This window comes from Solea senegalensis, linkage group LG11 (assembly GCF_019176455.1).
Source record: "Solea senegalensis isolate Sse05_10M linkage group LG11, IFAPA_SoseM_1, whole genome shotgun sequence".
Taxonomy (NCBI): Eukaryota; Metazoa; Chordata; class Actinopteri; order Pleuronectiformes; family Soleidae; genus Solea; species Solea senegalensis.
The window spans coordinates 26,173,405-26,187,308 of NC_058031.1; the positions used below are offsets into that span (position 1 = coordinate 26,173,405).

A 13,904-nucleotide genomic window follows, 5' to 3' on the forward strand; every position below is an offset into this window, starting at 1 on the left:
TCAGAAAAGCCGAGGTTGCCGAAGAGGATGAGTAGATCAGTCTAAGACTGCACTGAAGATAGGGAGAGGAAAAATAGGGTTATATACATATATATATATACATATACATGTATATATATATATATATTTCAATGTTCAAGTTCTGCCAACCAATAAGCTCTTAAATCTTTACACCCTGGGCCGAGGTTGGTTTTATGGTACTGTTTTGTCTTGTTGTTGATCACAGGTTAAAAAACACTCTGAGGCCCACATGTTTTTCCACGCAGCACAGACTCTCTGTCACTGACTGACAGACCGGAGGACCCGCCTCCATCCCCCACCGCGGCTGACCAATGAGGCTGCGCAGCGGGGACGAGCCTTCAGGAGCAGCAGCCTCTCACACGGCTCGCTCGCTACACTAACCGTGGCGCACACTGGCAGTCATGTGACTCACTTATAGTACAACTCAGTGAACGATCCGTTCAGTCGTGTGTTGTTGCTGCTGCTGCTGTTGCTGTTGCTGAAGTGGTGCGTCTCAAGGGCAAATCCCGTTCTGGTCCCGTCAGGATATAAGCATTTTCCACGCTTCCTCTTCTTCCTGCACTGGGAATATATTTGCTGTGCATGAACACGGTGAGTAAGGAGGTTTGCTCTCCCCGTTACTAGGTCCGTGTGTTGCAACGTGCGCGTGTTTCCGCTCGGTGCTGCAGGGCTGGATGAAAACATGTTTACGTTGGAAGCGGTGACGCGCGCCAACTTGTGTATGCTGTGCGCGGCCGTGGAGGCGACAGCGAGGGAAACACGGCACACTACTCCGCATGGTGAACCTCTGTGGATTAGCACGGGGGTCCGGGTTGTTGCTCTGCGGCAGATTAAAAGCACAATATGGGCTTCAATGAATGAAGTGAGCAGTTTGAGTCTCCTGAACACAGCTGCGTGTGCGAGAGGGGAATTTTCTGTTCCATGTTGCCTTTGAAGGTGTGACTGTTGGATCACATCATGGTTATGTAATTGTTGTTGTTATTTAGCAAACAGGAAAAAGAGAGTTTCTTAAACACAATTTCTAAGATGCTTTATACTTAATCATTTAGATACAGTGTGAGTGTTGCATTTGTTACGTTTAAAACCAGTTTTGATATGTTTTTCTCATTGCTCTTTTTCTTTTTGTCTATGTAAAAACATACTTTAGAATAAACTCCATTTTATATGTATATATATAGTAAATGGAACATGCCCCTTTTCAAGGTTTTTTTAAAATTATTCCCCTAAACAATAAACACTTTTAAATATGTCGTTTCTTTAAAAAGTAATTTATATAGTATTAAATATAATACAATAACTAATAGAGAGAACACTTGCGGGAAGGACACGTGATGTGACCCATCACAAGTAACATTCGGCTCCTAATGGCTTACTGTATATATATGAAGTAACATAGATGATGTCGTTTCCTCGGCCAGTGATGTGGCTGCTGCTTAAATGCTCTAATTGTCCCATAAACAAACAGAGCACGTGATTGATGCAGCACAAGAGCGCGCTCTGCTGCCTGTTCTGACCCATGCGTGTTTTCTGATTATAATGTGGACAGATCCCCGTTACCCCCCTCCTTCTCCTCCTTCCTCCTCCTCCTCTAGCCTGAGTTTACTCTCGGTCATTGAGACCATGCAGGGGCCTCTGGAAAAGGAGGAGGTGGAGGAAGGAGGAGTAGGAGGGGGGTATATGACCCACGCTCTCTGTTCAAGGAAAATATCCTATTTATAAAGTTCATAGTTGGAAATAATAATAATAGTACATGACAAGCTGAACCACATGTCATTATTTGTTTTCATACATGACACTACAGCGGCCTACTGATCTTTAAGCCATAAAGTACTTTAAACCCATAAAAAAGAGATAAGGTTGATAATAAACAATCCTTGTACAAGAAAAAGGAAATAATATCCATAAAGAAAGATAACATTCCTTCTATTTTCATTGAAGATGACATAAGGTGCGTTTAGTCGGACTGTTTTTTATGTGCATTTATGATTTTCATGAAAAAAAAACTCTTAAAATTTTATCTCTGTAGAATAACGTCCAGTAACTGGAAAAATTATTTTTACAGAAGGTTTGCAAGGTCACATAGTCTGTTACTGGTTTTAATGGCGTTTGCTGTGAATTTGGATAACAGCGTGCAAATATTCCACCAAAACAAGGGGGACTGTCACTGCATCTTTTTCTTAGAGACACCCAACATCCAAGATAAATGTAAAGGAGAGTTTATTTTTTCCTCTGTAAATGATATTAGCTGGTGGCAGACCAATCTCCACCTCTGACAAAGTCTGTGAAGTAAAACAAAAAAAAAAAAGAAAGAAAGATTATATTGTCTTTGGATGCAAAGGAAACAACCCTGTTTGTTTGAACTGTTAAATGTCATTGATGATGATCTGTTGTGCTGAGTTATTATACGTGGAGGTCAAAGGGTTAAGCAATTAAGTTGTGAGTCATTGCAGTAGAAGTATATTTTCAAGTGATGCTTGAAAACAAAATGTCATTGTGTAAACAAACATTACCACAGTTGTGTTTTGTCGTTGGACCTCTCGTGGTCACAGTGACTATGTTAGCTTTAATGATATGAAGGCAAAGTGGATGTATGGGTCAACAATACACTTTCACACATTTCCTGTCATGTGATTCTTCTATTCACAACCGTATCGTGACAGTTTGGCAGACTTGACAATGTGTTTATTATTGTTGCCATGATGACAAAGATCCAGTAGCCGTGCTACTGTCATGTTCCTATCGATCATATCAGAGGGTAGAGACAGATGACCTACACAGTCTTGTTGAACTCCTTTGTGTTATGTAATAAATGAAGTTAATTCTTAACTGTGCTATGTCACAGTTCTAAGCGTGTAGAAGACATGGCACTTTGCATTTAATTGAGAAATTTAAGTCATATTAATCATTTAATGCACTTTTTCCCAATAGTATTTTTGAATTGGCACAGTTAGCATTAAGACTAACAGATTATTTCGTCCTGTGTTTTTTTTCTATTTAGACATACTGTATCCTGACTGGAGACCTTGGATTGTTTCGCTGGCATTTACTTTTTCCAGTCTGAGAGAACACCAGGTGTTTCACTATCTCACACTAGTGGGACGCATGACCTTGATGACCTGGGTATGTTTGGCCTAACTTTTCCAGCCGCACAAGGAATAACTCTCTTATAAGCCAAACACAGACTCCGAGTCCAACTGGAGACAGAGGTTTGGCACTAGCCAGGGGATGGTAGACAATTTTCCTTTGAGCAAGGAGATTTTTCATCCCAACAGTGGCTCTCCACTGGCCTACCAGCTTTCTGACATGGTGACAGACCTGGGGATCTACCAGGTGATGCCTTCACCACTTTCTGAGGATGACCTAAGCGAATCGTCCAGCCCACGTTCCTGCTCCAGCCCAGACTCCCAAGTGCTCAGCTCCAGCTATGGCAGCAACTCCAGCGCTGAGAGCCAGGATAGCATCCTGGACCACTTGCTGTCCCAGGCCTCTTTAGGTGTCAGTAGCATTTCAGCAGGGTCGGGGGCACCTATACCATTATCCACCTTCCTCTGGGACTCACGGAGAAATGAGCTTTCTGAACGTGAGCCGGTAAAGGAGGAAAATCTTGACTTCCTCACCTGGTCTAATGTGGAGACAGAGGAACAACTTTGTGGGTCCTTTCAGCCCACTCTGGAAGAAATTGAAGAGTTCCTGGAGGAGAATATGGAGGTGGTGACAATAAAGCAGGAAATCCGAGAGGGTTCACCTGAGATGAGAATGGGACTAGAGGAAGCTCATGGTCTAGAAGTTGGGATTGAGTGGTGCAGGGAGGCTTCATCTGACCATACGCCAGAGCCAGAGGCCAAGTATTCAGACCAAACTGTCCCCACTGGCAGCACCACTGACCTGGCCACTGGTGCCTCCAGCGAGACCAAAGCTACATCAGTTGACTCTACAGATGAATCCAGAACTGGGGCCAAGAATGCATCAATCAGCAAACCTTCATCAGCACACAGTGAGGCTGCCAGTAGTGGAATGCCTGTCATCCTTCAAATTCAGCCACTTCAGATCAAGCAGGAGCCTGCAGTAGCACCTCTTGCCCCAGCACCCCAGCCTCCACAGCCTCCCCCAGCAACAGACATCAAAATTGCACAGCTACTCGTCAACATTCAAGGTCAGACGTTTGCGCTGGTGCCCCACGTCGTGCCATCATCTAACCTGAACATGTCCTCCAAGTTTGTGCGCATTGCTCCTGTCCCCATCGCAGCTAAACCTGTTGGGCTTGCAGACAGCTCAGTCTGCCAGGGAGCAGGGATTCTTGCTGGAGGTCAAAAGTTCCAGAAGAATCCAGTGGCGGATCTTATTAAAATGCACAAATGCACTTTTCCTGGGTGCACCAAGATGTACACCAAGAGCAGCCACCTAAAAGCCCACCTGAGAAGGCACACAGGGGAGAAGCCCTTCGCCTGCAACTGGCAGGGCTGTGGATGGAGGTGGGTGAACTTAGCGTACACTGGCTGAATGAATGTGTATCTTCTGAATTTTGAACATATCGACCACTTGTTGACAACATAATAAATTCACTTACAGACAGACTATAAGAATTTGATTTAGAATAATCACCCATGACTGGTTGTATAAAGTTGTTCTGGAAGCAGCAGTAATTATATGTCAGTGGAACGTTGCTGTAGAGTATGTGCTGTAGATAGTGTCATGTTGCTCAGTGTGCTACAGATTGGAGGTGACACTTAAATTGACCTGTTACACACACACAGACACAGCCTACAGTTGTGAAAATACTCAGGCATAATGCTTTCCTTACTCTTATCTTATACCATCTCAACTAAATACCTAACCCCAAACTTGAACCTAAAGTGGCAAAAGACAAAAACAGAAAGAGTCTCATTATTTTGCACAATATGAGAAGAGGTCTCTCCTGTCAGTAAGTGATCAGGTCTTTCCACCTAACCAAGGCAAGTTCTGTCCCCTCTTTTCTAATCTCTTAACCAAATGTCCTGTCCCTTAAATCTGGTTTGTAACAGTGGGACAAATCTACTCCTAACCCCAAAACCAAGTCTTCACACTCAAAAATCTATTTGTAGTTGTGTAGCACAGTAGCATTGTCCTCCCAACAATACTACTGTATGAAATCATGTGCTCTCAAGCCGAGAAACACACAGATAAACACACACATACACTCACCCTACCAAACTCAGAGAAGTAGCTTTTGACCATGAATGTCATTGTTGGTTTATCACAATGGAAGCAAGACTTTCCTGTGTGTGTTTGTGATTTTGGACTGTCAGCAATAATGCTTCAGCAGTGATACAGGAAGCAGTTTTTCAAGGGTCACTTCTACAAGAGCCTGTTTTTCTTTTCACTAAGCTGTGGAGCTGAAGAGCCTTTAATGGCAGTCATGGGGCCTTGTGTTTATTACCATGAAGTTAGGTGAGGGGGTGAACACACTCACACTTCTGTGATATCTGAGATGAACCGGAATTGTTGGGGTTGGTGTCTCCTTTTTTAAGGATGTGAACTGAATCTAGGACAGAACATATGGCCTGGATGGTCACAACATTGGCACCTCCTGTTGAACTGTTGAAACTCCTGTTCAGTTGCTGGGACATTGTAATGTGCATGTGTAAATGTGTATTTTTGTATGTGAAGTATAAAAAGTGGCAAGCTCTAATTACATTGCATTATATTCCATGAATTGTCCTATCTGGAATGCACACGTACAGCTGTTCTGGCATTCACACGTACAGTTGTGGACATCTGTGGATGACAGTAGTTAAATCTCAGCTGACTTTTTTTGACACGGAAACTTGGAATTGTCTTTAGGTAGGTGGGTTTACTCAAACTTCAGTTGACCCCCTCACCAGTCCTCGACACCCATATTTGAAGCTTGTTTTGTTTGGAAGGTAATGCAATTTAATTTAATTTAATGTGGAATGGAATTGTATATTGGCTCAAGGTCCCCTGTGACCCTCAAAGAATAAGTGGTAGATGATGGATGGAGGGAATCTTGATGGATAGAACTGTGTGCATTTACTTTGGTACTTTTTAGTGTATATAATTTAAAGGTACTTCAACCATATTACTGATCTACTTTCAGTTTAGCCAACATGATTATACCCCTTATGGATAAACATTATATACATACAGGTGTTGTAGACCCATGATTCTCAAACTGTGGTACATGTACCACCAGTGGTATGCAAGTTAGCTTCCTCTGGTGGTACTTGGAGGAAAATCAGAAATACTGTTCTACTGTATATACCAGGGTATGTGATTGGTGTGGAGCTGAGGAATTTTGACCTGAGTGCGTAGAAAATGAAACAAAAAACTGCGTATTTTCTCAGTTGGAACTTGGTTACACAGTATAATAACAAGCAGAAGTGCAGTTTCCTACATGTGGTTTGGTGAATTGTGTGTTATCTTTGCTGTTCACTCTCTGAACTAGTTTTTCCATTTAGCTCATTTGTCAGAAGCTACAAGGCACCCAACCCTAACTCTCACACTAAACACATACTGTAGCTGAAATGACTGACAAGCCTGACTGCTTCATGTTCACTGACGTGCAGTAAAAGTCAATTACAGTAGTGAAGCTACAACAACAATTGTATTACTATATATATGATTGTTTTTGTTCAGCAAGATGTGCAAAAATACTTATTAGTGGTCGGTATACAGAAGGGAAATATTCCCATACATGTAGGGCACCCCTACATGTATGGGCAATAGGAGGAGTCTTTTGTCATGAATACACGCTCTGACTTGTTAAATAGAAGTCAAATTAAATTGAATGGATGTTAAGTTATTTCATCAAGTCAAGTTATTGTAAAGCATTACTGAATGTATGAGTCATGCTGAAGGAGCAGTTAAGGCAATGAGCACAATGATTTACTTAGATGATGTGTGTCTATCGATCTATCTATCTAATAACTAATACTAAGTTATCTAATAACTCTCTGACATTTATGAATGATAATATCCATTTTTCATATTCACAGCTATATAAATAATAAATAAAATATCAAACAAATCTCAACAGCAGCTACTGCACTGGACAGGTGATAAAGACCCATCCTCAGTTAACTGATCAAACATGTACCTTAAGAAGGCAGACAGGAAGTTGGATGCGTGATGTCACACAGTGAAATGCGTTGGTGCTGCATAAAATCACATTCACATGCATGTAGCTATTTATAAACGGTTCTTTGCATGCAGTTACTGACTCAGAATTAAAGTCCCACAGGAGCTTTGTGTGAGACCATTTGACTGTAGAACCAAACTGGAGATCCGCCACCAGTTCTTGTCATGCTGCACAAGTGAGTCCTAAAACATGAGGGGAGAAATGTTTGTGCTAGTAATCTAGGCTGTGTGTTCCAACTAACAAAGGCCTCTTGTCTGTACACAAAAGGCAGGATCTAGTTTGGATGGAACTGAGCATATGTGTGAGAACCAGAGAGAGTGTGTGTGTGTGTGTGTGTGTGTGTGTGTGTGTGTGTGTGTGTGTGTGTGTGTATGTGTAACCCACTGTATGTGATGGTGTAAATGAGGGGGCCAACCAAAGGGGGAAAAATGGGGGTTGGGGAACGTCTGGGAGATGCAAGTGAGTGGAGCCGAGAGTTACTGAGATTTTCAGTTTTACAGTCACTTAAAGAGTTGAGTTAGGAAGTGGAGTGAACAAACACAAAGCGTTGAATAGTAACCATGACCGTGGGCTCGGAACGTCCAGGCTGCCATACTACATAATAGGGAAGAGAGGGATCAGTCAAGGTTCCTCACTTAGACCCGGGAGGAACAGAGAGGGAATGGTTAGGTGGAAAGATAAACTGCATGTGGCACTGCATATTCTAATGTGCAAGGTTGACACAAGGTCTACTGACTTTTTCAGTGTTAAAGTTCTCCTCCAGAGAGACTGACTTCCGAAAAGTACTACATGAAATAGTAAATGTTTTAAAGCAAACCTTTCCTGCATGGCCACCCATTGGCCGAGTGGAGTTTTTCAAAGCTATTTAGACGTAAAGTTGAATTGTCACCAACAGCACTGGACTCTGCTGCCCAACAAGTGTTGATCCAACCCTTTTTTACACTTAGCTGCCACTCTTTCCACAAACTTGTCCTTGCTTTGCTTGCTGACAGTGCAGCATACATTGTTTGTTTACATCTGGCCTCAAGAGTCAGGACAGACGTTTTCTAAAATTTTAAAATCAGTCATAAACTTTGATCACCCGTGGGTGTTTGAGGCTATAGACAACATCTTCTATAACTTTATGTAAAGGTCCTAAACCTGTGTTTTGATACAAGTCCTCTGATGGGGCAGTTGGTTATCAAATCCTGTCCTGTGGCAGTTGTTAGGTCATCAGGGACACAATTTGTGCTGCCACAAAGATGCTCTTTGGTTTGGGGAAGTTGTGGTTCAAGAGGTAAAGCGGGTCATTTTCAAACCAGAAGGTTGCTGGCTCAGTCCCTGGCTCTCCTTGTCTGCAATAGGAATGTCCTTGGGCAAGATATTGAACCCCTATGTGCCATGTTGTTAAATTGCCTATCGACTTAAGTGTGGGTGTGTGGACTGAATGGTTTACAAAGCAAGACAGACTTTAGTTTCCCAGAGGGAAGAAGCAGTCTGCAGGAAAAAGATATTTGAGATTTTAGCAGGTGTAGATCTTATTAGGTGAGCCTTTTTTAAGAGTGTTCCAGCTGGCGGCTGTGTTTTCACTGAGAGCAAGCTTCCAAGTCTCAGGCTGGTTCTCGATGTAGGATGCGCACAGAGTGCTGTCAGCTCTTATCTATGTTGGTTCCTCATACAACTGGGTTTCAAAAAAATCACCTGCTCTTGGACCAGATTTGAAGACATTTCCTCCATGAGGAATGGATGGACATCCTGAAAATGTTATGTCTCCTTTCCTGAGTTTCCCGGAGAAATCTTAAGGAGCGTGACATCATCAAGCCCATGCACTTACTCAGCGCACACTGACTGCTGTAGTGGTTGAGCTTGTGTGTGGGTGCACTATTTAAGTATGTTTTTAATCCATATACAGATTATTTAGAAGTCAAGTCACATGAAATGAAAACAAATCCTTTTAACAGAGAGCAAGCTGCTTCAAATTGATGCTGTCGGGACTCCAAGGGGATGAAACGTTGTAAATCCTGTCACTGTTTGCTCTGATAGTTTTGTTCCCTCACATAGCAACAGATCCAAAGCAGATGTTGGAATGTCAGACTTCAGACAGTCTTACTGTGTACATTATGAGACCATCTATGCAAAGTACGTTGACCAGGTAGTGGATCACATTTGAATGCACACAGTTTACTGACAAGTGCCGTGTTATTTGCAGCATTGGGTGCAATAAAAGCTTAATTTACGTGTAGGATATTGTAGGATATTACATCCCACGCTCACCCTGTAATAACACAGACAACCCACTCCACAGAACAGTACATATGTCCTGTGGTGTATGTGTTAGTTCCCATGGGATCTCAATTCTCTACAGCACTCTGTTTGGTTACTCATGACTAGAAAGGGTGCAGTAGGTGTTTTTCGTGCTAATAGAATATTGTCAATGGCAGTGTCTCCCTTTATAATCTGTCGTCTGATACCTTAAGCACTTTAATCATGTCTGTTACTAGAGCAGCTTAACTCTGGCCATCAGCTCTGAGCTTGTTTCTGCACTTGACACAGAGTACATTTGGTTTCTGCTGCAGCTCCCAGAGTGTTGTTGCTTAATTACAGCATGCAATTGCATCAATTCATCATCTTGTCAGGTCAGCGGAGCAACATCTGGGATGCAGAGTGTGGCTGGGGACAGTCAGTTCCAGAGAACTGGGTCACTGGGAAAAAGTCACGGAGTTGTCGTTTCTGTGGCTTCGGCGAAGCAGCATTTGCCTCACATGCAAAATCTGCTGCTGCTGCTGCAGAAGACACAAATGCTTTGCTTGTCTAAATGAGTTACAGAGAAGAAGTAGCATCAACCTGTGAAGCGTGCTCATGTCACATAATGATGCTAAATCATAGGGGAACACATGCGAGAGAAGAATTTAGAAGATAAAGTAACAGTGTGAGTGTAATGAAAAATTAAAAAAAAAAAGTCCTTTTCTTGCATCACGCACTGTGGGTAACTGTCAAATGTTGCGCAGTAAAACATCAACTCAGTTTACTCTGAAGATTTTAGTTTTTGTTCTTGCCATGTTTGCTGGTTGTCTTTAAACACTTCCTCTTCCTCTAACAGCACGGTGTGTGTGGTGTTACTGTACAACCCCCCCCCCCCGATGAGCAGCAGAAAATGACCTTTGTTGTGTTTGTGTAGATTCATCCAGGTCATAGTTATTCACAAAACATTGCATCGGTAGCAACTGTGCTGTCACCTCTCCGAGGCTTCTTCAGTGGTGAAGGCTGGTGGTCAAACCACGGAATTGAGCTTTTGAGAAGTGTGGGCAGTGTTCACTGTGACTCCGGTTTTTCCTAACACCTTATTTGTTGTTCACTTCTCTATTCATCCTTCATCTCCTCCACAAGTGTGAAATTGTGTGACTGCAGCTGTGAGACACTTGTGCTGTTCATCTTCACTGTTGTGTTTGGCTCAACCGACACTGACACTATCAGAGAGAGGCCAGCGTGCAGCTGACTTGATTCCAGTCTCTGTCCGCTGTGTTGTCTGTTGACATTCCTACTATCACCATTTCCTCCCTCCTACATCACTTAGTGCTTTGAGTTTTGTGGGATAAGATGAAGAGACCCAGAAACATATTCATAATATAAAGCCAGTTAAAACGGATTTGAACCAGAGGATTTAACTGATAGCAGCTTTAGGTCAAAGTCAATTGTGTCTCACATTCATGAGACAATTCCATGTCACATTTGACTGTTCATTTTGGAATATAAATGATTTTTTTCTTCTTGTTTCTTCCAGGTTTTCACGATCAGACGAGCTATCCCGACACCGGCGCTCCCACTCGGGGGTCAAACCCTACCAATGTCCTGTTTGTGAGAAGAAGTTTGCCCGCAGTGACCACCTGTCAAAACACATCAAAGTGCACCGCTTTCCACGAAGCAGCCGAACAGTTCGCGCAGCAAACTGACGCCCGGCTCCCATCAATGGGAACACTGGGATTACAGGGAAATGCTGGGATCTCTGGGATCACTCTCGTACAGACACAAGTCACAGGAGCAAGGTGCGAGTGTGAACGTGAAGGTGAACGCACAATTATTTTGGGCAAAATAAAAATGTGAGAGGAGGAGAGCCTTGTTTTTATCGATTGTTTTAATTTATTGTACAAAAGCGAGCCAACACATTTGACCATCCAGCCTGTAAAAGCAGCTGACGGTTGTTGTTGCCATTGGCACTTTGGTTTGTTTGTTCTGTCTTTATCTTCTGCTTGAGCAGGAGATAAGATAACCTTATTTTCATTCAGTCTGGATTATGTGTCTGATTTTGTAATGGCCTTGTTTGTCAATTCTACCTGGATAAAAACAACTGCCTTTGATCTTCCTGAAAGCTGCCAATGTCTTGCACATTCCCGATGTTATGCAATGTTTAGGAAGTTTGAAGGTCACTGGGATGTCCAGTCCTCTACCTGGGCTCCGCAGGTTTTCTGACAGCTTTGCTGGCTCATATATTTGTGGATGGACAGGAAGAGGACTGGAGCGCGTCAGAGACACAAACTACTGATCAGCTCAGAAAGAAGCGAACAGAGGTCTCACAACAATGCTCACCTTTTTATGTAAACCTGCTGTGATTCAAGGGAGAGACTGACAGAGCAATGCACGGAATGCAAACGTGAAACACAACTAAAGGTGTGTTCACAGACCAAAAGGGAAGCACATTTTTCATGTTGAAGTTACTAATGCTACAGGAACACGACGTGTGTTTGCTCATAGTTTGTGTGTGTGCTGAGGTCGACTACGATCCATGTGTCATCGTCACCCACGTCTGGCACGAGCAGACGCGCTGTGGATGTGCACATTAATCCCATAATTTGTGACCACACACACAACTGTTGCGTGCTCTAGGTAGAACAATATACTGGGAATGAATTGGATTTGATATCAGGTGCATATGCGTGGTCACCAGACTGACACAGACCTTCATTTTAGTATCACGTAACCACTTTTCCCTCATTTCTGTTCATTGATTGGTGGATCATCCTTTTAATAAATGTGAGTTTTGTGACTCTCATTTTGGGCAACACAAATGATAACCTCATCCTCCGCATTCATACGTGTAATCGTGCAAAAAATGACTTTTGTGTTTGGTCTGAATGTACTACAGAAATGGAAGCGCACAGCGATTGTTAAATCGGCTTTTTTGATCAGTGTTAAGTGTTTCTAAGTGTTGTTGATTAAGCTATCATATGTACCTTATTGGTGGTCTTATGTTTTATCACGTTTCTGGCCTTACTGTACCATGTGGCCAAATGGTTTTTGGAAATCAGGCTCTAAGGTGATCCACATGTTAAGCAGGTGACTTTTTAAAAAGGTTTTTATTGTTTGGCCTGTTTCACTGAATGTCTCTGTCTTTTATTGTTTTCTGACAACTTCACACAAAAGCTGCCTCAGCTCTGCTTCATCAGTTACTGGCGACGTCCAAGGAAACAGGCTTCCCCCCCTCAGCTGGCAGTGATGCTATGCTGAGGACACATTACATATAATGGTGCTGAACTACCAGGAGAATGAGCTTCTTGGGAAATGTAGTCACAACAACCTTTCAGAGGCCATGACTTACCTTTCCCTCAAACATTGCTCGCTATGTAAAGCACGCCCCGCTGTAGGAGTGCGATGCTGCTCGAGCATACTTCATGTGTATTAAGTGGGGATTTTTTTTTTTTTTATCATTCCTTTCTTTCAATTTTTGAATTGTCAATGCTTGTGTGAATACAGGTGTTATATTGCATCCTATGAATGTATGTAAATATGCAGCAACATCAGTGCATCTGGAAAAAGAGACTGCTCTGACACCATATCTTAAAACGAAAGAATGGTTGTGAAAATTTCTAGTTCGAAATCGAAATGTGTACATAACTTAACGTTTCAATACATATGAATATATTATATCTATTTTTTTTTCCCTTGTTCTATCCGAGATGCATTTACAAATAAAAGTGAAAAGAAGCAAATGTGTCTACAATAATTCTCTATTCATTCAGGGAACATCTGTCCCGTCTGTTCATCCATCTGCAGGTGACTTAATAAGTGCATGATTGTGTGCAGTGTCGACATTATAGCCGTGTTTGGATGAGATATGCGATAGATATGAGAGGAAATGTGACAGACGCGTCGCTGAACGAGCTGCTTCCGTCCGGTCTCACATGGAGAAATGAATGGCTACAGATGCCGCCATCACCTTCCTGTTATCTAAATGCAATGTAGCAAAGCAACCGTGCTACTAAATCACACACTTGGATTTTTCTTTCTTCAAAGAACACACCAGGGTGTGCAAAGTTGACTTTGATTATATAAGAAATGCAAGAGATGTCCCCAGAGATGTTTCTCTGTTAATCCTCAGTCTGTCAAACGGGTTGCTTGACAGGCCTCAAACTTGAGGGGGACTTTTACTAAGGACACCATCATTATGTGCACCGTCGACTTTGACAGCATTTGGATAAGAAATGCAAGGGAACGTGTACAGGTGGTGTCCTCGTTTCAGACACTCAGCGTTGGTCTCTGTATATTATTATTTTACGCAGGAGTAAAGTGATTTACAATTTACAAAACTGTAATAAATGTTAGAATTACGAGATCGCCATTTGTTTTTGTTCGTTGCAGACCGACTTATGATGACGTACGTGCAGCTGGTCACATCAGAAAGAATATGCAGAAAACAGTCAAAGTTTGGACAGTGATTTATTTTTCCTTTGAGAGGCTGCCATGGTGAATAAAGTGGATTCAGTTCCAAAGGAAA

At 42.4% G+C, this 13,904-nt stretch overlaps 1 protein-coding gene across 1 annotated transcript; it reads left to right on the forward strand.

Annotated features, from left to right (window-relative positions):
• Window positions 1–404: 404 nt before the first annotated feature.
• On the forward strand, window positions 405–13,676 carry klf15 (Kruppel-like factor 15). The gene is made up of 3 exons (XM_044039087.1): window positions 405–612; window positions 3,020–4,493; window positions 10,917–13,676. The coding sequence occupies exons 2-3, from the start codon at window positions 3,247–3,249 to the stop codon at window positions 11,083–11,085; spliced, it is 1,416 nt and encodes a 471-aa protein (XP_043895022.1). The 5' UTR covers window positions 405–612; window positions 3,020–3,246; the 3' UTR covers window positions 11,086–13,676.
• Window positions 13,677–13,904: the final 228 nt, after the last annotated feature.